Raw genomic sequence first — 22586 nt, forward strand, 5'->3', positions numbered from 1 at the left:
AAGCAAGGACCATGCAAGGAGATAACTTTGACCCCTTCCTCAGATGTAGTCCATGGCAGCTCAGCCTCCAAGTGCTTTTCCTAGTAAGGGGAACAGGGGCTGTCTCTGACATGAACTCAGTGACTGGCTCTTTGATCATTTCCCTTCTGCTGGAGCAGCCTTACCAGGCCACAGTGGAAGACAATGCAACCAGTTCTGATGAGACATGATAGGTTAGGGTCCGAGGGAAGGGGAGGAGGACCTACCCTATCAGTGGACTTGGGGAGGGATGTAGGGAAAGAAGAGGGAGGGAAGGTAGGGTTTGAAGAGCAAGAGGGAGGGGCCTACAGCTGGGATACAAAGAAAAATCAACTGTAATAATCAATAAATATATAAATAATAATAATAATAAATAAAACACAGAAATTGAATGACTGTATACATGATTTCTCCTGTGCTACTTTACATTAAGATCAGAATCTAATCTCAAGACTTCACATGTTCCTGTCTCTTTCCGAGACATGTCTTGCTGCCTAAGTTTAACCCCTCGGGAAATACCTGCACTGGCCCACCAAGAGGTGTGACTCTAGGTGATTCTTGATCTAGTCAAGTAAATTGTGCAAACTGAATTTCACTGTTCCATGAATATCATAATTAAGGTCAAGATTAAATAAGAAAATATTGTTTTTTCAAATATTCAAAACATGTTGTGTGTGTGTGTCTGTGTGTGTATGTTTGTGTGTGTGTGTGGCATTATTAGAAAAGGACATAGAGATATGTGAAGGAAGGAGAAAATGGTAAATAAATATGAGAATATTACTTTGTATACATGTACAAAAATGTCAAAAACAAACAACAACAATAAAAAGACTTGAACATGAAAATACAAATACATTTGACACAAATCTACAGTTGCAATTTCTTGGAACCTGGAGGCATGAGTGCTGCACTGCCAACATTTCGTCTGAGGACTGTCTTCAGGGCCTGCTTCACATCCTTATTCCTCAGGCTGTAGATCAGTGGATTCAACACTGGACTCACAAAGGTGTAGAAGACAGCTATTATTTTGGACTCCTCAACAGTCTTGTCAGTGGGTGGTCTTACATACATGCAGAAGAGGGTTCCATAAAACAATGTGACAGCCATCATGTGGGAACCACAGGTGGAGAAAGCCTTGTGTCTTCCTTCAGCAGATTTGATCCTTAAGATGGCAGCAATAATGAAGGCATAAGACACCAGGATGATGGTGAGGGAACTCGAAAGGTTAAAGCTTGCCGATATTAACATGGCATTCTCCTTTATGTAAGTATCTGAACAAGACAGCTTTATGAGTGGTGGGTCAGCACAGTAGAAGTGGTTGATGACATTGGATTTACAGAAGGTCATACTGAAGGTCAGGATGGCTTGGAACAGCCCATCTGAGAAGCCATAAACATAAGGACATGTGGCCAAGCAGATGCAGACTCGCCTGGACATTTTTACACTGTAACGCAGAGGATTGCATATAGCCACATAGCGGTCATAGGCCATGGCTGCAAGAATGTAGAACTCTGTGAGGAGAAGAGCAATGAAAAGATAGCACTGGATAAAGCAGCCAACAAAGGAAATGCTCTTTTTGTCTGATAAGAAATTACTCAGCATCTGTGGGGTAGCAGTTGACGTGTAACACAGATCCACAAATGCCAGGTTACTGAGGAAGAAGTACATGGGCGTGTGAAGGCGGGAATCCAGTCTGATCAGGGCCATCATGCCCATGTTGCCTAAGACAGTGACAAGGTAAACAAACAGAAACAGCACGAAGAGGAGAGGCTGGAGTTCTGGGCGATCTGTGAGCCCCAGTAAAATGAATTCTGTAATTTCAGTGTTGTTAGTCAGGAGCATCTCTTGAGCTGTGGCTCTGTGCTACAAGCTGTGGAAACAAGGCAGATGTGGAGATGTGAGAAAGCCCAGGCTGCCTCAACCATATGCCAAGAACTATTGGAAACTATGAAATGCTTCCCTTTTGGAAGAACACAACAGGGTATCCTGTACCAAATGGTGAGCCCCGAAATCATCCAATATCAAGTTGTAGACTGAGCAGGTTATACTTTTGTATGTAGGAACACACACACCACATTTTTTCACATGTAGGAAAAATTATGTCCATTAAAGAAAAACATATTAAACCAAAGATTGTATGTTACACAAAATGATCATGCTACAAAATATATCAGGCTTTCTCTCATATTTGCAATTGTTAAATGATGATGTGAAAATAGAGGGGCATCTGTTTTCAGTGAGAAGAATACTAAACAGAGAAATGAGGGAGGAAAACACAGTAGGTAAGATGAAGAAAATGTGAGAAAAACACATGTACATATGTGTAAGTGTTCTTGTGAAATATAAAATTAAAAAGCTAGTGAGATGAAAAATGACAAGAAATGAAAAATAAAACAGAAAAATCTAGCACAAACCTTTCCTGAACATACCTGTAAAAGACAAAGCCCTAAAGTCTAAAATCAGCTTAGCAGTAGATTAGTCTAGCATATATGAGCATGTACAATGTCCTGTATTTAATCCCTAGTACTTCCATCTGCCATATGGATATGTGTATGATATATATGAATATGTGTACAATATACATGCACGTTATATATCAAATGAATTAGTTATCTAATAGATGAATTTAAAGATAGTTATAAAAACAGTAACTAATGCTTACGAAAAAGATAAATTATAGTCATTTCTGCAGCTAATATTTAAAAAATTGAAATACTATTATGCTTTTGATTCATTTTAAATTTCTTCTCCTATTATATCTAATACTGAATTTTCTTTTCATTTCTCTCATTATCTTAAAATTTTGACTTTACCCTCATACTCAAAACAGTCTGTTATAAGCTTCTTTTTATTCACTTATATATGTTGTAAGGGTATGCATTTCAGCACCAGTGAGGGGCAAGAGACAACTTCTGTCTTTTCACTATATGGATCCTTAGGATGACAATCAGGTCAGCAGGCATGGCAGCAAACACCTTAGTTCTTGATCCTTCTTTCTGGCACTCATACTAAAATGTCAAATCATGTCTTATCATGAAATTAGTGACCTCACTCACATCATCATAAATAACAAACCCTCCTGTTCGCTTATCCCAAAATTTAAATACTAAGTGTTGTTTGGATGGATTCGTGTCAGTTACAATGTTCACATGGTCTTCAATCACAGGCTAACATAATTTTAATCTATTTTCCTTGCATGTGATGACAGATCTCACACTCACAAAACTGTACCATGCAAAAATAAATATGATTCTCTTGTTAGTCCTAAGAAAACAGAGATAATTAGGAGAAAACCTCTCTGAGAGCAGCTGTAGGACATGATGTCTAAACAGAAAATTATCTTGTTTTTACAACTTTTATCAGGTATTTTTTTTGTAACCTAGACCACATTATGAAATTCTCTGAGATGTACAATGTGATAACCATAAAACTCAAGTGCAAATCTTCTCAGGGTAGAGGAACAACCATGGCGCTCTTACGTAGTACCAAAGAGGAAAGAATTTTGTGACAACTTCCCTTAAGCACAAACATGCTTGATCATGGGACAACTTTTTCCCTTTCATTAATCTTGACCAAAGCTGTACCTTATACTGTTACCCAAACCACACTCTTGTTTCTGCTACGAATCCCAGAGCAGTCCACACTTCCTCACAGACATAAGCACCCAACAGAGACATTGTCATGTGTCAGGATTTCTTACCTGGAGATGTGAGTTTATATCAAGGGGGATATTGGTGGTCACATTTTCTGTTCCTCAGTCACTATGCTGTTTCAGATTGTGTTATGAACTTTTTCATTATGCCAGAGAGCTATAACAAAAAGAGCATGACTTTGACCCACTATGGGCTAAATTTGTGTCTTCAGTGCCCCACATGGTTTCTCTGTGGTACTGGATTCTAAATTCTCTTTGGAGTCTCCCACCATGTCCTGCTGTATGTCTCTGTGATAGTGCTAACTGAAGACCCAGCTATACCACTCCTAGGTATATATCCAAAATATGCTCAACTATACAATAAGGACATTTGTTCAACCATGTTAGAAGCAGCTTTATTTGTTATAGCCAGAATCTGAAAACAATCCAGATGTCCCTCAACTGAGGAATGGAAACAGAAATTGTGGTATATTTGCACAATGAAATATTACTCAGCAATTAAAAACAAGGAATTCATGAAATTTGCATGTAAATGGATGGAACTAGAAAGGATCATCCTGAGTGAGGTATCCCAGAAGCAGAAAGACAACACGTGGTATATACTCACTTATAAGTGGATATTAGACTTATAATATAGGATAAACATACTAAAATCGGTACACCTAAAGAAGCTAAGCAAAAAGGAGGACCCTGAGTAAGATGATCAATCCTCATTCAGAAAGACAAACGGGATAGACATTGGAAAAGGGAGAAAATAGGGAACAGGACAGGAGCCTATCACAGAGGGCCTCTGAAAGACTCTACCCAGTAGGGTATCAAAGCAGATGCTGAGGCTCATAGCCAAACTTTGGGCAGAGTGCAGGGAATCTTATAAAAGAAGGAGGAGATAAAAAGACCTGGAGGGTCTTTCTTGAGACTAATACTCCAAACAAGGACCATGCATGGAGATAACCTAGAAGCCCTGCACAGATGTAGCCAATGGCAGATCAGCTTCCAAGTGGTTTCCCTAGTATGGGGAACAGGGACTGTCTCTGGCATTAACTCAGTGGCTGGCTCTTTGATCACTTCTCCCTGAGAGGCAAGAGCGGGGGCAGCCTTACCAGGCCACAGAGGAAGAAAATGCAGCCAGTCCTATGAGACCTGATATGCTAGAGTCAGAAGGGGAGGAGGACTGCCCTTATTAGTGGACTGGAGGAGGGGCAAGGGAGGAGAAGAGGGAGGAGAGTGGGATTGCCAGGGGAGGGGGCTACAGCTGGGATACAAAGTGAATAAATTGTAATTAATTTTGAAAAGAATTTTTAAAAGGCTTAGAGAGTTATTGAAACACATCTCAATAAAGCTCTGACCTAGTCAATAGATTAAAAATAAATATAAAAAATAAAACACATCTAATATAATTCTTAACATCCAAAACATCCTTATTAGAGTCCCTATTAAATCTGTACCCAAAGCCTTTAACTATAAATATCAAAATTAGGTAATATAACTGTTCTTGATGTTATAGTGTGGAAATATGCCTAAAATGATGACTATAGAATCTAAAGGAATCACAGCTTGATGACTCACATCATTCCCAAAATCGCAAGTTGTAAATGTTGCACAGAAAAGCAGGCTTACAGGAAGAAAAGCTGAGAAAAATGCACCCCTCCAAAGAGCCTTATTAAGAAAAGTTTTAGGTTCAAGGTCACAAACACCCAGGATAAGATTCTGAAGTAGAAAAAATTAAGGCAACACATTATGGGATCCTGGGGGCCAAGAGCAGCCATCATTCTGACTTTTCCAGGATTGGAAATTTGTGGGCGATTAATTTTATCCTATGTGACCTGCCGAAGTGCTAGAAGTTGCAAGGCATGGAACTGGGGAAGAGATTTTAGTGAGAGGTGCAAGGTTACAGCAGCTCCCTGAACTTGGAATGGAGAAACTGATTTTGGAAGATGTGCCTGGTGTTTGAGATAGACAACAGCAACTATGGGTTCTGTGACTGGCAGAATCAGTGATATTTGTCTCCTCTGTAACAAGACTGACACTCAACCTATCAGTAGATTACGGGCTATAGGACTGAAATGAACACTGTTTTTTAAAGTTCATGCCCTTTCACAGTCTTTATAGTGAATAAAAATTTACAAGATTCTGAATAAATGAATGTTCCTTCAAGTAACAATGAAAACCTTAAGAACATAGACCCTGCTAAAAGTCAAAAAGCAGGTAATAACCAGGTACTTTAAGAGATTTCTAGGAAGGAGGAAGAAACTGCAGAAATACGTTACTCTCTTTGGCAGTGTTGCTATGAAACTTTGCACCATATCATGTTCAAGCACTTATCCTAATAAGTCAAATCAGTATCAGAAAAAGCACATTTCTTCACTATGGCCACTTTTAAACAATGAACAAAGAGATACATTTGTTGTATCTCTAAGTTTTCCTGGGGGTCCTGAAATAAGATTAAAGGTTAAACAAAGGCCTAAGGGCATATACATTGAGTCCCTATTAAATCTGTACCCAAAGCCTTTAACTATAAATATCAACAGTCCTGGCAGAGATGTTGTCCTGCCCACCAATGACCCATCTTTCTCTGGGCTTCAATCTCATCATAAAAGGTAGTCTGCCAGGCTCTAACAATCGTGTGAATTCTTTTCACTAGAGACAAGTGTCCCATAGGTTGGGCACTTTCCTTCTCCTGGTATGAAGTTCTGGGGGAAAAAAGCCTCTTTTCTTTGAGGTTCATTGTTTAAATATTCTGAGAGCCAAGTGGAGGGACACATATGTTTCTTGAGAATGTCTTAATTTCTCCCAGTCAGAATGTGACCTTTGATTGCATGAAAACAGATGCAAAAAATGCTATCTGGATGTTCCCACAAAGCAGAAGTGCTCAGTCTCTAGACCGCTGATGCTCATTGTCACTGAATTATTGAACTTAAAATCTGCCATGAAAGCAGCAGAGCGGCCCACATATGCTTTAGAAAGCAGTACACCAAAGTTAAATTCTTCTCAGAGATCTGCAAGGGAGAGTACAGTTGTGTCATTTTATGCTTGCAAAGGAAGAGTTACACAACATGTTTCAGATGAATAGAAGAAACACAACTAGCTATTCTTGAACAATCATCACTGAGGTGAGGAGTCAGTACATAGTCACTGCTGTTAGGGACACAGTTTATACTTCACAGATTTGACCCCTATCTATACTTCATTAAGCATGCCCTTATTCATAGAAAATACCAAGATTCATGTTTTTCACTGATTTGAAAATTCAAGAAAATCATGATTTTAAAGGAACTAAAACTAAGGCACATAATTTTTCTGCCTGATTTAGAGACCAGGTATTTTTCATTTGAACATATAGAGGGAATAAACACACAAGACTTACTTCTGGCTCTGATACACACCTCTGTTCTCAGTCTCTGATTGTAGCTGTTTCTGGATGCTGCTATAAACTGTAAATTGTTTCCCTTCTTATACTTGCATGAGTGAACTGGGCCATTCTAAGCCAGTCCGCAGAGGGATGAGATGCTGCACAATGAGTTCCACACTGGGAGCTCCCTTCTTGGCTTTAATTGGAGTGATTTCACATCGAGACACTAATTAACCACCTCATCATATTTTCTACAATTCCATACATAAAAGCATCTTTGTGATGAGCTCTGCAGAGGACACAGTTTATTTTGATTGCCCCCTTTAATGTGCTAAACATACTTAAATGAGGTGAACTCAGCATTGCTATCGTTCTCAAAAAAAATGATAAAAGTATTCTTTGATGATTCCAAATAAGCAATGTGAAAGCACATTCAATTTACATTAAATTTCTATCCAATACAAAAATAATCACAATAATAGGTATCAGTGGAGTATGACATGTGAGATGCTCAGGAGGTAAGAACACTTGCCTTCCATCCTGATGATGTGATTTTGATCCCTGGGACCCACATAGTATAAGATGATAACAGATTTCTGAAAGTTGTCCTCTGTTTGCAATGAACACTCCATGGAATGTACATACCTATCCACACCTGCCCTATGCACACAAGTAAATCTAATAAAATAAAGTAAATCTAATAAACATTAAAATAACAAAATTAAAACAAAATGACCACTTCAGAAATTACAATGATACTCTTCTCTTTGTGATATATATATATAAATTATATATTACATAATGTATATGAATACAAATACTCTAAGATATATTATGTAATGAATACATACATATATGTACACACATTTGAATATGAGCATACATGTTTAAAACGTGAAAATATCCAGTTACATAACAGACATAATAATATCAATTTTATATATCTTTCCATATGTCTACAAAGAAGTATACATTGTTTTAGAAATTCTTTTATATTGATATTGCATTAACACTTTATCTAAGCATGTCATTTCAAGTTTAATTGGGATTATGAACTCCATAGCTATACCTTCATAAGCTAAGTAGTTTCATTGCTAAACCCTAAACATGTTCAAGATGAATGCTCCTAAATTCGTTTTTTTTTATTTCTTAAAAAATTTTTCTTCACAATTTATTCATTACATAACTTAATTGAAAACCCCTCCCTCAACATCCCTCTGTCCCACCCTTCCTCCCTCTTACTACCATCCCTTTCTCCTAGTCCACTGAAAGGGGGAGTTCTCCACTATTGCCATCTGCTCATAGCTTGTTAAGTGTCATCAGGACTGCCTGGGTCCTCTTCCTCCATGGCTTGGCAAGGTGGCATTGTCAGGAGCCACTTACTGCTTTCACCTTCATTCTGGAATTCCACAATTTTCAGAGTGGATATAATAACATTTCTACTAATATGCAATTAAGACTGTTTCATCATTTCTTTTGCTTTCTTAATAATTCATCTGGTAACTTCTTCAGGATGAAAGAACTAGTAATATTTTTTTCAAAGTTTTATTTTTATTACTTTTAATTATGCATAGGTGTCTGTGTCTGAAATTGAACATGTTCACTTTAGGACAGATGTTGGAGGATGTGCGGAAATATGAGATATCCTGACGCTAGAGTTACATACAGTTGGGAGCACCCCCCCCAATGTGGGTCCGAGGAGCCCTAAGTTAAGTAACTATAGTCAAAACAATTGCAGGCAACTAGGAAATGTGGAATGTAAGAGAAATAGTCATCTCCAGGAAAAGCACAATAACTGTTTATGCTATCAAATGATCAGCCCTGAAAACATACATACAAGTAACATTGTATAGTCTGGGAAGGTTAAATTTAGGGATGTACATGTGTATACCTATACATATAAAAACAGCCATTTGGAAGAGAACAAGAATGTATATATAAACACCTAAAGAAGATAAACAAGAAAGAAGACCCTGGGTAGATGATCAACCCTCACTTAGAAAGACAAATGGGATGAACATTGGATGTAGGAGAAAACAAGTAACAGGACAAGAGCCTACCACAGAGGGCCTCTGAAAGACTCTGCCTAGCAGTGTATCAAAGCAGATACTGAGACTCATAGCCAAACCTTTAGCAGAGTGCAGAGAATCATATGAAAGAAGGGGGAGTTAATATGACCTGGAGAGGACAGGAGCTCCACAAGGACCAAAATATATCTGGGCACATGGGTCTTTTCTGAGACTGTTTCTCCAACCAAGGACCATGTATGGATATAACCTAGAACCTCTGCTCGATGTAGCCCAATGGTAGCTCAGTAACCAAGGGGGTTTCCTTAGTAAGGGGAACAGGGACTATTTTTGACATGAACTCAATGGCTGGCTCTTTGAACTCCCCACCCTCCAAGGGAGGAGCAGCCTTGCTAGGCCACAGAGGAGGACTTTGCAGCCAGTCCTGAAGATACTTGATAAAACAGGGTCAGATGAAAGGGGAGGAGGTCAGTGGACTTGAAAGGGGCAGGGAGGAGATGAGGAAGGGAGGGTGGGATTGGGAGGGAATGAGGAAATGGGATACAGCTGGGATACACAGTTAATAAAATGTTACTAACAAGAAAAATAAATAAATAAATAAAAAGTACAAAAAAAAAAGAATGTGTTTATAAGAGTACTAAGAAGGAGAAAAAGAAAATGTAATTATATTATGATCTTAAAAAATTAAAAATTGCTTAAGAAGTCAATTAAATGTAAGTAATATAGAACTAGAAAATATTTTTGTTAAATATTAGAATCACATTACTTTGTGTATTACTGAAATGGGGGGGGAGTAGAAAGTCCTAAATACATGCATATATATCTTTATTCTTTGAACATTTTCAGATTATGTTTGATGGAGATAACTTGCAAATAAAAAGAAACTGACAGGTACTTCCAGAATCAGAATTGTTCTTTAATCAGAACAAATGAAGGACTGCAGTTTCTCCGAGGACTGGAGATTGTGCCTACCTGGCATTGGAATCTTGGGATTTTATAGGATAGAAAAGGCTGATAGAAAAGCCCATCAGTAGGTCGGTTCCCCTGAGAGGGGTAGATACAGTAGGTACGTGGAAGCTTCCACAGGTGATATCAGTCTGGTCCACTTTCATATCCAGAGCGTCTTAGTCCACTGGAGGCTCTTAGTTCCCTAAACCTCCCGACAAAACTTTTGCTCAGTATACAAAAACACACCTAAACATAATAATAAAATTGAAGTATATTAAAATGAATAGATTTCACACAATCAAATATATCATGTAAAACACTGAAATATAATTTGTGAAGAGTTTGTAGAACTAACATCAAAATATCAATACAAAATACAATGTATTGAGAAACTATTACAAATGGATTAAAAAGATGAAAAAGCTGCCTAAAAAGTAGACAGCATAAACATCAAGCTAAAAGAAGACACAACTTGGACACCAAAATATTAGACAGCATTTACTACATTTTTAATAATAATCAGGAGAAATGAGAATGTATATTGAATCCTCCCAACTGGAGACTGTTTGAGAAATTTTAAAAGGCCTGTTCTTTCTGGAATGTGGTAGAGTATTTGCATATTCTCAGTGCATATTCAGTGCATATCCATGCACTGAAAAGCTTGAATCATCACAGGCAGTTGTGTTACTCCACTGACAGGAACTCTGCCCCTCCCTCTGCCCTCACACTAAGGAAACAATGGATCACCACTGAAATGTTACCTAGGAATGTTACCTGGGAAAAGGAGCAGCCTAAGCATCTGAGGTCAAGAAAGGGTGAGCTCGTACCCCAGGAATAGACTGACAAACTGCTAGTCCATTTTGCAGGAGGAACTAGAGCTAAGGCACTGAAGACAGGCAGGACCACACAGCAACATGACCAAGGCTGCTTAAGTACCCAGAGGTCCTGTAATGTACTTAAATCTAATGTTTATGTTAGGATACCAAAGATGAACTTGGAGTGTCACTGGACATTACTACTCTTCTTCCAAATGTGACCATATGGAATAAACATTTTTGGGGTTTGTTTGTTTGTTTGTTTCCCCTCTTTCTGACTGTAAAAAATATACAAAGTGTATCCTATGCAAAATTTTCAATTTCAAACGTGCATCCAGTGTGCAATGATGCCACTAGTTCAGTAAAACACTTGAAAGGTACATTTTTAAAGGAATAATTAGGTAAATATCCAAAAGACTTTTATTGCCTTACAACAAGAGCTGGAGAGGATAGGAACTCCACAAGGAGAGCAACAGAACAAGAAAATTTGAACACAGGGAACTTCCCAGAGACTCATACTCCAACCAAGACTATTCATGGAGATAACCTAGAACCCCTGCACAGATGTAGCCCATGGCAGTTCAGTGTCCAAGTGGGTTACATAGTAATGGGAAGAGGGACTGCCTCTGACACAATCTGATTGGCCTGCTCTTTGATCACCTCCCCCTGAGGGGGGAGCAGCCTTACCAGGCCACAGAAGATGACAATGCAGCCATTCCTGATGTGATCTGATAGACTAAGATCAGAAGGAAGGAGAGGAGGACCTCCCCTATCAGTGGACTTGGGGAGGGGTATGCATGCAGAAAGGGGAGGAAGGGTGGGATCGGGAGGGGAGGAGGGAAGGGGTTATGGGGGAATAGAAAATGAATAAAGTGTAAGTAATAATAATAATAATAATAATAATAATAACAAATAAAAATTCTACTTTTATGAATGAAAAAACCTGCAAAAACTGTTAGTAAGCAAAATTATAACCCAAAGAATTGCCACTGTCAGAGCACTGGGTAATTACACCTTTTATAATTCTAGGTCAGTGTAAGTACTAGGGATGCAATCATGTTCTACACTGATTAAAATAAACACGATTCCTACTCCTGTTTCTACTTCTGTATCATGCTACACACACATACAAAAAAGCAAATACGGTGGAATCTCCAGTGAACAAATTAATAGAAACTAGTAAATTCTACATGTGAATTTAAAAATACAAAATATAAACAGTGACAAAGTTTGCTCACTTAAACCACGCAGAAGTTTGTCTGATAATAAGAACATTTTACAGGCCTGTAAGCATTTCTCAACAATCATTTCTGGATAATTTTCCTTATTGCACTTTTCACATCTTTATTTCTTAGACTATAAATAAATGGGTTTAACATAGGACTTACAAAGATATAAAAGACAGCTACAATTTTCCCTTGTTCTACAGATGTCTCAGAGGGGGGCCTCAGGTGCATGCAGAACAACGTCCCATAAAAGATGGTCACAGCTGTCAGATGGGAGCCACAAGTGGAGAAGGCCTTGCGCCTCCCCTCTGCAGAACGGATTCGCAGGATGTCTGTGAAGATGAAAACGTAGGAGATGAGGATGATGGAGAGAGAGCAGGTGAGGTTGGATCCTGCCACCACAAACATGGCAGTTTCTTTGACATAGGTGTCTGAGCAAGCAAGGACCATGAGAGGCGGGTCTGCACAGTAGAAGTGATTGATCTCATTGGGTCCACAGAATGTTAACCGAAGCATCAGGACGGTCTGTACTAGACCATTAACAAAGCCATAAATATATGGTGTGGCCACAAGACAGAGGCAGACACCTCTGGACATTTTGCTGGTGTATAACAAAGGTTTGCAGATGGCCACATAGCGGTCATAAGCCATCACTGCAAGCATATAGTAATCTGTGATCACCAGGGCTATAAAAAAGTGGAATTGAATAATGCAGCCAATAAAAGAAATGTTTTTTCTCTTGGATAAAAAGTTAACCAACATCTGAGGAGCAACCGTGGTGGCATAACAGAGATCTACAAAAGAGAGGTGGCTGAGGAAGAAGTACATGGGAGTGTGGAGCTTGCTGTCACTTCTGATTAAGAAAATCATGCTCACGTTGCCAATCACAGTGATGAGGTAGATGACTAGGAATACCACAAAGAGCACAGGCTGCAGTTCTGCTCGATCTGTGAGCCCCAGGAAGATGAACTCAGTCACTACTGTGTAGTTTTTCTTTAACATTCTGCTTGCTCAGCTCCAGACAAGGTCTAAAGAGAAAGAAATTGAAATGTATGTGATAACCATTGTACACGTGACGTGTCATTTCTATGTGATACTGAACCTTCTTCCTTCAAACTTGTAAATACACGTGGCATAGGAGTGACTCACGGCCATGAAGATAAAGCTCAGAGGTTATGAGCATTTGTTGTTCTTACCAAAGTCTACGGTTCAATTCCCAGCATCCATACAGTGTTTCACAACCACTTGTTTGTTTTTTTTTTTTAATTTTATTTTTTTCTTATCAGTTACATTTTATTAACTCTGTATCCCAACCGTGTCCCGATCCCTCATTCCCTCCCAGTCCCTCCCTCCCTCCCTCATCTCCACTGTGCCCCTTTCCAAGTCCACTGATGGGGGGGACCTCCTCCCCATTCATCCGATCCTGTTTTATCAGGTATCTTCAGGACTGGCTGCCAAGCCCTCCTCTGTGGCCTAACAGGACTGCTCCTCCCTTGGGGGGTGGGAGGTCAAAGAGCCAGTCATTGAGTTCCTGTTAGAAATAGTCCTTGTTCCCCTCACTTTGGGCAACCACTTGTAACTTCAGTGTCAGAAACTATAGTGTCCTTTTCTGTCCTCTGCAGACACAGGGCACACACATGCTGCACATACATACATTTGGGCAAAGTATTAATACGTATAAAGTAAAATAAAAAAATCTAAAATAAATTAAAATAAATAGTCTAAGAAAGGTGGGGTTAATTTCTTAAAAATCCCCCCAAATCACATAGAGCTCTGTGTGTGTGTGTGTGTGTGTGTGTGTGTGTGCAAGTTTTCCCTGTGTTTACTTTGTTTTCTTTGAACATGGGGTATAAAATGATGTTTTACTCCAAACATACTTTTGACTATGATTCACAAAGTGTTAGGCATTAATTGTTACTTTGTCTTCCTTAGCTAATTGAGTTGAGGAATTTAACTTAAACATGGCACATGTCCATATAGCATTCAACCTCTCTACACACTCTCAATCCAGGATATCTTTCAAGTTGTTCCCTCCATCTTTAACAGAGGTTCTCACACCAAATAGACTCATGAGGTTATCATATCAAGAAAACTTTCTTAATGTTTTTAAAATCAAACTCATCTTCATTTTTTCAAAAACAGAAAAATAACTGTTTTGAGGTAGAGAAAACTAGTCAATATTATTTATGAATGCAAAATACTCATATATAAGCATATATTGCTTATGTAAATGAATTAAATGCTGTGTATACAGATGTACATGTGAATACATTGGTGGTATCATGTGCTCATATGGGGCGTTTCTGCTAGAATGACAGGCAGGAATGGAAGAATACTGAGAAAGAACTCCTCAAGCCATGACGATTTTTTGTATCTTTATCTCAGTCTAATACTCATAGAAAGTTTCAATAATGCTAAAACAATGAATTCTATACAGATTTCTAAAAAGCATAAATTCTGTATTCTTTTACATCATGCTGAAGCAATTATCATTTTATGAATCCACCCAAGACAATATGGCAGGCATTAGTGCAGAAGTGAAGTGCTCATAGACACCGTATCATGGAACATGTTCATGCCTCTTTGTCTGTGTGACATATGTCCACACAGACAGGTTTGTAACCTGGCTCTTTCACAATAAACACAATACCACTGACAGAACAGTGTCATTTAGGTACTCTGTAAATGCACCACTCAAGGCTTCTTGCACATTGCATTTTGCTGTTCTACAAATGAAGACCTAGGTTTTATAGAATAGGGCATTAAAGTACTAAATAAGTCATATTGATAAATGACTACTTACTCTGAGAAGTGTAGAAGATATTCAGTAGTGATATTACTAAGTCATTAAAGTTCAGTTTTTACCTATTGAAATGCCTATCTCCACATTCTAAAATTAAATAAGAGTGTTTGCTACTCCTACCTGTGAGAGGAGAGTGACTTTGCAAGGGCAGCACCAAGGTAAAGGATCTGAACAGTTTATAGGAGCAAGTTCTCATAGAAGCAATTCTCTAGGGCTCAATTATCACTCGGAGTAAATTGTTTAGATTATGAATAACCCCTAGCTTCCTGTTCTAAAACCCTAGATCCACTGAAAGCAGGAGTTCGGTCTTCTCTCCAGAGTCATCAGGGATTCAAATCTTCTAAGAATGATGAACCAAAGAACTTATTGTTTACTTTAGCTTGTGCTAAATATCTTTATTTTTAATTGTTATTATATATATATATGTATATATTAATGACTACTAATAAGGAGCCAAGGGATGAGCCCCTATTTATCTATCCGGTGATAAATGGTCAATTCTGAAAACATATACACATAAAAACAACACAAAATCAAATCACAGGTTATATTTGTATCTTCATGTGTTTTTATATGGACATGTAACAGTAATAATTAATAGAAAGAATTTTAAATTGATTTGAAAAGAAGTAATAGGGCAGAAAAGACACTGAAAAGAGGCAATAAGGAAGTGAAAATTTATGTATTTTATGTTTTGTTTTTGAGGCAGAGCCCTGACTACATAGACTTGGCTAGCCTGAAACTCCTTGTGCAGAGCAGGCTGACCAAGAAACTCATATTTTCCTATCTTTGCTTAGAGTGCTAGAACTGAAAGCATGCATCATTATATTTAATTTAATTATAATGTAATTATATTAAAACTAAAATAAAAATTAAGAATAAATGTAATAAATATTGAAAAAGCACATTTTCAAAATATAAAATAATTTGAACTATTGACTGGGCATTTTGGAGTCTAGAAAGGTCAATTAACTTAGCTTGAAATTATTTTGAGCCTCACATCCAGTTTTTTAATAGAAATTGCTGTTATTCCCTGTGTATTCATAGGCACAGAGAGTCTAATGAGGAGACACATTTGCTTCCCAGCTGTATTCCCTTTGTTCTCAGGCTTCCATTTTCCAGCTGTGTTCCCTTTGTTCTCAGGTTTCCATTTTCCAGCTGTGTTCCCTTTGTTCTCAGGCTTCCATTTTTCCCACCTAGAGTAATGAACATCATGCGTAGAGTGACTTGTGTCTGATTAACGCTGACTTTGACAAAAGGGAGGACCAGGGGAATGTTAGAGGCAGGGTAAGAAAAGCAGCCCTGTGTCCTTTTCCTCCCCCTCCAGACTCAGCAAGCACGTGCTGAGGTTTTCTCGTCTGTACAAGTAGAAACTTCCTGATTGTCTCTAGTAGGAGAAAGTAAAAATGAGATGTTCTTTCTGATTCCAGGTCTCAATGGCAATGGAGCCTGTAGCCACTCTCCTTGCTCCCTGGGGCCTCAAACTGGGAATTTTTTTATGCCATGAGCCTCCACTGCTTGAACTTTATCTGAGTTATGATCTCTTTTATTGTCATTCATCATTAGATATTTTTAAGATCAGACAATAGAGGAGAACCTTGCTTTAATGCTAGTCTCCAATCTAGAACAAAGTGGAATATGTTATGTATTTAATACAGATTACAGTGGGGTAAAAATAGTCACAATAGGTATTTTCATCCTAATGTTTGAGGTGTTTCTGGTTTTCCTTTGCTAGTTACAGAAACAAATGAATCACCTTCCATCTGTGTCCTGTCCAATTGAGAGTCATATGACAGTCAAATATTATAATTAGTGGCAATATGTCAAGCAAATTCAAGTGTGACCATGCTGCTTAGGAATGATTTTCTTTTCTGTACCTCTGTACCTCTGTATTGACATAACCTAGCTAGAGAACCCAGGACCAAGTCCTACTATGTCATGCATAGGCAGGAATGCAAAGTAAAGGAAACGAGCTATTGTCATGAGTATGAGTTGGAAAAGCATTGATAACACACAAGAAAAGGTTTAGATGTTCATATATTCTGAACCACAAACAGCAGCACTTTTCAGGTATACATGTTTAGAATTGCATGAAGTATGTCAGCAGCATTTCATATCAACAGAAAAGTAGCAATATGAAGTTGTTTCTTTAGAACAGAATGGATACATATGCTGTGAGTGAATGGAACAGGGACAAGAGACTGAGTAAAAAGTGCTCTTAAATTAAGTAGTGTTTATAAATCCAACCATTTTAGTAAAAATGCTATTGCAAAAAAGTTACCAGTTTCCTTCTGTGAAGTTTGAAATCTAGCAAACCTAAGTTATATTAATCTATGGCTATGCAAACAACTTTCTACAGAGGTAATTCTACAGGAGAACTAGAGACACACAGTATTTACTGCAGGAAATAAAGACAGAAAGACAACCAACCAAGAAGAACTTCTATTTCAAAACAACGGTGACATCATGTGCAAATCTGACACAAATAACTTGAATTCACAAAGAGAGATTTTATATCATATTTTTGAGTGTGAGCTGTAGTTTGCTTCAAATTAAACAAATGCAACCTTAAAATAATTGAATGTTATAAATGAACATCACTTTAATTATGTGTGGAATATAACTTCCTCTGTACAAATATTTAATGGGGTCAAATATGAATCTTTTTTATGTGTGAGCTGGAAAGGTGACACAGCAGTTAAGTGCTCTGATGGTCTTCCTGAGGACCTGAGTTTAATTCCTATCACCTTTATGATAGCCAGCAACCATCTGCTAACTCCACTTCCAGAGAGATTATTCATTCATTTCTGAGCTGCACAGAAATGATAGACCTCTGCTGCACAAACACATATGCAGACAAAACACTAATTTACATACAATTTAAAAAATAAATCTCAAACAATGAATTCTTAAAAAACCCAACATGTTAACATTCCTACAATATTACAAAAAGATATGCAATGGAAATTTATGCCTTTTTATATAAAAGTGTACATACAGAAATACAAAGAAATAGTTTAATAATAAATAATTCTAAATGAATAGGAAAAATTTAAACATTACAGTATTAAAATAGGCAAAGGATGGGACATGTCACAAGAGAAACCTAAAGTACACAAACAAATGTGAATGGTAAAACATGAGTTTTATGCACAAACAGCTGTACATTAATATGTCAAAAGAATCAAATTACTGTTGATTTGCGAACACTAGACAATGGTAAAGCACTAGAGCAGCAGAGGCTGATGGGAATGCGCACTCAGTAACAGAAGAACACCAAGACAAGCTAGTGGAGATTTGGAATTTCAATCAAGATGGCATGTATAAAAATTCACTCAGATCAATCAGATCATTTGAAAGATTCACCGTGGAGTAATAATCTGAGATATAGCCTTGAAAATTTTAGGAGTTAACACATATAAAAATTTTGCAGAGAAAGAACAATGGATGGTGAATTTCAGACACATAAGTAAAGGAACTTCCACAGCACTTGACAATTTTACTCTTGCTAAAACTACGTTCCATGTTCCACATTAACTTCATAGAGTAATGGCAGTATCTCCTTCCAGTTTTAGACTTTTTAAATTCATTCTTAAAAATGAAGGATAATATCTAACTTACAAGTAGCATACACTTTGTACTGACTACATGGCATTTGTGAGAAACAGAAATTAAAATTAATCGGTGGCAGAAAGTAATTTGCTATTTTGAAATTCCCAATGACTGAGAAAGCAAAGGTTGCAACCCTCAGCTTACTTCATGAATACTTCCTTCTTGACAACTTTCCTTATTGCTCTTTTCACATCTTTGTTTCTGAGGCTATAGATCATAGGGTTCAACATTGGACTTACAAAAATATAAAAGACAGCTACAATTTTCCCCTGCTCTACAGACTTCTCAGAAGGGGGCCTGAGGTACATACAAAACAATGTCCCATAAAAAACAGTGACAGCCACCAGATGGGAGCCACAAGTGGAGAAGGCCTTGCGCCTCCCCTCTGCAGAACGGATTCGCAGGATGGCTGTGAAGATGAAAATGTAGGAGATGAGGATGATGGAGAGAGAGCAGGTGAGGTTGGATCCTGCCACCACAAACATGGCAGTTTCTTTGACATAGGTGTCTGAGCAAGCAAGGACCATGAGAGGCGGGTCTGCGCAGTAGAAGTGATTGATCTCATTGGGTCCACAGAATGTTAACCGAAGCATTAAGATTGTCTGTGCCAGACCATTCGCAAAGCCATAAATGTACGGTACAGCTACAAGAGAGAGGCAGACACCTCTGGACATTTTGCTGGTGTATAACAATGGTTTGCAGATGGCCATGTAGCGATCGTATGCCATCACTGTGAGCATATAGTAATCTGTGATCACCAGGGCTATAAAAAAGTGGAACTGTATGAAGCAGCCAATAAAGGAAATGGTTTTTCTCTTGGATAAAAAGTTAACCAACATCTGAGGGGTGACATTGGTAGCATAACAGAGATCTACAAAGGAGAGGTGGCTGAGGAAGAAGTACATGGGAGTGTGGAGCTTGCTGTCACTTCTGATTAAGAAAATCATGCTCACGTTGCCAATCACAGTGATGAGGTAGATGACTAGGAATACCATGAAGAGCACAGGCTGTAGCTCTGCTCGATCTGTGAGCCCCAGCAAAATAAACTCAGTCACCACTGTGTAGTTTTTCTTTAACATTTTTTCTTACTGACATCAAACAAGACCTTTAAAATTAAATAAAAATTTATTTGGATATTTTTATTCATTCATTATCTCCATCATGCTATTTGATTAATTGTCCTGTTTTCTCAAATTGCTAACATACATAACATAAATAACCTTGTGATCATTGGACTGATATTATAAATATCTAAATTAATAGAGAAATGTTGATAGATTATAGAAAGAAGCCAGGTACGACTGATTCATTCCTGTAATCTCAGCACTCAGTTAAGCAGATGTAAGTGGGTCTCTGTGAGTTCTAGGCCAGCCTGGTCTACAAAAGGGAGTCCAGGACAGTGAAGGCTACAGAGAGTAATCCAGTCTTGAACACAAACATACAGAAAAAAAGAAAGGTAGATGGTTTATCATTATATAATTAGATAGACAGACAGATAGATAAGTGGATAGACATATAGAGAGATAATACATGGATATGTTTTAAATTAATCAATAGATAATAGCTGGAGCGATACATATATTACATAGAAAGATAGGTGATAATTGATAAAGATGGATAGATAGATAGATAGATAGATAGATAGATAGATAGATAGATGGATGGATGGATGGATGGGTGGGTGGGTGGATGGATGGATGGATGGATGGATGGATGGATGGGTGGATGGATGGATGGGTGGATGGATGGATGGATGGATGGGTGGATGGGTGGATGGCTGGCTGGCTGGATGGGTGGGTGGATGGATGGGTGAGTGAGTGGATGGATGGATGGGTGGATGGATGGATGGATGGATGGATGGATGAATGGATGGATGGATGGGTGGATGGATGGGTGGGTGGGTGAGTGAGTGGATGGATGGATGGGTGGATGGATGGATGGATGATAAAATTGTAACTTTAAAATGATGTTCTAAGAATTTTTTTCTGCAAATCTTTTTATGTCTCAAGTGTCTTTTGGTTAGCAAGTGTTTATCACATTTCTTTATTGTTTCCCTGAACACATGTATGTAACTGTTTTTGTTTGAAAATGTGATCCTAATTTTATGAAGGATTTGAACCTTATCTGTTTCTCACAAGTAAAAGATTTTAGAAACGTGAAACTATAAAAATGGTGCATAGCCTTATGAAATCAATATCCCTTCACATGCCTCTCTGGTCTCCCATGAAGGTTTTTCCAGCTATGATTTTCTCCACTCTTGCCCACCCCAAGTAACCCTTTACCAACAAATAGTTTTTAACTTTCATACACTGCTCAAGCTCTCTTTTTCTCAGCACATTTTGCTCATGTAGAATATAATTCGTGTGGAACAACAAATGTACCTTACCTCCTTCATGCATACAAAATATATCTGTAACTACACTCCATGTGTAATTAATATCATGTTTTTATAGCTGTTGACATACCTTGGTGACATTCAGTGTTCATGATGGGCTGGTGTCAAAGTCAAGCAAACATGTGTCTACAGCCTCTGGTAAAACAGCAGGAGACAATGTGACAATCCAGAAGGGAGTCCTCAAACTGTTCTGACTTTACCATGCTACTACTGATCTCAACTCTTAAATGTTTTAATGAATATAGCAAATTCAATATAGGATCCTTGCTATAAATCATCAGAAATAATAGCCAGATTAACCATGTAGTGACGTAGCACATAGGATATTCCAAATTGTGTCTCTTAACATTTAAATGGAGCGAAAGTGACTGTTGGGACCATCACAAAATTTTGGCATCTTCGTTCAGTGACACATACAAATTTATGATGCTGTTGGATACTGGTCTTTATACAATAGAAGTACAAGAGGAGCAGAAACAAGTCACCTTGTGAGTTGTTTTGTGAATTGACATGAAAAGGTTAACAGCATTCCATTCTGCATTTGGGGACATTAGAACTATTGACTAGGATAATAAGATACAAACCAAATTATCTAACCAAAATCTTAATTATTTTATGCTCTTCTTATTCAATAATTGTGGGTGCTACATATACAAGCACTTTGTGGAACTAGAGTCATATTTTAATGTATTTATTTATTGAAATGTTAAGATTTATGAGACTGACTCACTGCCTACTGCACTAAGAGGGCAACACACACAAAAAGATTTAAAAAATTCAAAGTCTTTTTAGCAAGAGTCCTCCCTCTTGATTAGTTTCTTTAGGTATACAGATTTTAGTAGGTTTATCATTTATTATATGACTATATGAGTGAGTATATACCGTGTGCATCTTTCTGTTTCTGGGATAACTCACTCAGGATAATCTTTTCCAGATCCCACCATTTACCTGCAAATTTCGTGATTTCCTTGTTTTTTTATTGCTGAGTAATATTCCATTGCGTAGATATACCACAATTTGTGCATCCATTCCTCCACTGAGGGGCATCTTGGCTGTTTCCAGCTCCTGGTTATTACAAATAAAGCTGCTACAAACATGGTTGAGCAAATGTCCTTATTGTGTACTTGAGACTGTTTTGGGTAGATGCCTAGGAGTGGTACAGCTGGATCTTGAGGAAGCGCTATTCTTAGTTGTCTGAGAAAGTGGCCAGATTGCTTTCCAGAGTGGTTATACAAGTTTACATTCCCACCAGCAGTGAAGGAGGGTTCCCCTTTCTCCACAACCTCTCCAGCATGTGTTTTATCTTAGCCATTCTGATGGGTGTAAGCTGAAATCTTAGGGTCATTTTGATTTGCATTTCCCTGATGGCAAATGAGGTTGAGCATTTCTCTAAGTGTTTCTCTGCCATTCGATATTCCTCTATTAAGAATTCCCTGTTTTTCTCTGTACTCCATTTTTTAATTGGATTACTTGATTTTTTGCTGTTTAACTTCTTTAGCTCTTGCTCAATTCCTATCCAGAAAGGCAAAGAGTATGGATAGAAGAAGGAGAAAACAGGGAACAAGTCAAGAGCCTGACACAGAGGACCTCTGAAAGGCTCTGCCCTGCAGACTATCAATGCAGATGCTGAGACTTATGGGCAAACTTTTGGCAGAGAATCTTATGAAAGAAGTCGGAAACAGTAAGATCTGGAGAGGACAGGAACTCCACAAGGAGAGCAACAAAACCAAAAAAATCTGAG

At 38.0% G+C, this 22586-nt stretch overlaps 3 protein-coding genes across 3 annotated transcripts; all 3 read right to left on the reverse strand.

Annotated features, from left to right (window-relative positions):
• Positions 1-885: 885 nt before the first annotated feature.
• On the reverse strand, positions 886-1860 carry LOC132655974 (olfactory receptor 5M11-like). The gene has a single exon (XM_060390533.1). It carries the CDS (start codon positions 1858-1860, stop codon positions 886-888), a length of 975 nt encoding a protein of 324 aa, XP_060246516.1.
• A 10253-nt stretch (positions 1861-12113) lies between these two features.
• Positions 12114-13037, reverse strand: LOC110544708 (olfactory receptor 5M5-like). The gene has a single exon (XM_021630579.2). It carries the CDS (start codon positions 13035-13037, stop codon positions 12114-12116), a length of 924 nt encoding a protein of 307 aa, XP_021486254.2.
• A 5553-nt stretch (positions 13038-18590) lies between these two features.
• LOC110566962 (olfactory receptor 5M5-like) lies at positions 18591-19529 on the reverse strand. The gene has a single exon (XM_021664883.1). The coding sequence runs from the start codon at positions 19527-19529 to the stop codon at positions 18591-18593; it is 939 nt and encodes a 312-aa protein (XP_021520558.1).
• Between the last annotated feature and the right edge of the window lie 3057 nt (positions 19530-22586).

The sequence above is a fragment of the Meriones unguiculatus genome, chromosome 8, assembly GCF_030254825.1.
Source record: "Meriones unguiculatus strain TT.TT164.6M chromosome 8, Bangor_MerUng_6.1, whole genome shotgun sequence".
Classification (NCBI taxonomy): Eukaryota; Metazoa; Chordata; class Mammalia; order Rodentia; family Muridae; genus Meriones; species Meriones unguiculatus.

Bases quoted from the DNA above. Each gene is read 5' to 3' on its own strand.
- LOC132655974 (XM_060390533.1), bottom strand. From the start codon at position 1,860: ATGCTCCTGACTAACAACACTGAAATTACAGAATTCATTTTACTGGGG.
- LOC110544708 (XM_021630579.2), bottom strand. From the start codon at position 13,037: ATGTTAAAGAAAAACTACACAGTAGTGACTGAGTTCATCTTCCTGGGG.
- LOC110566962 (XM_021664883.1), bottom strand. From the start codon at position 19,529: ATGTTAAAGAAAAACTACACAGTGGTGACTGAGTTTATTTTGCTGGGG.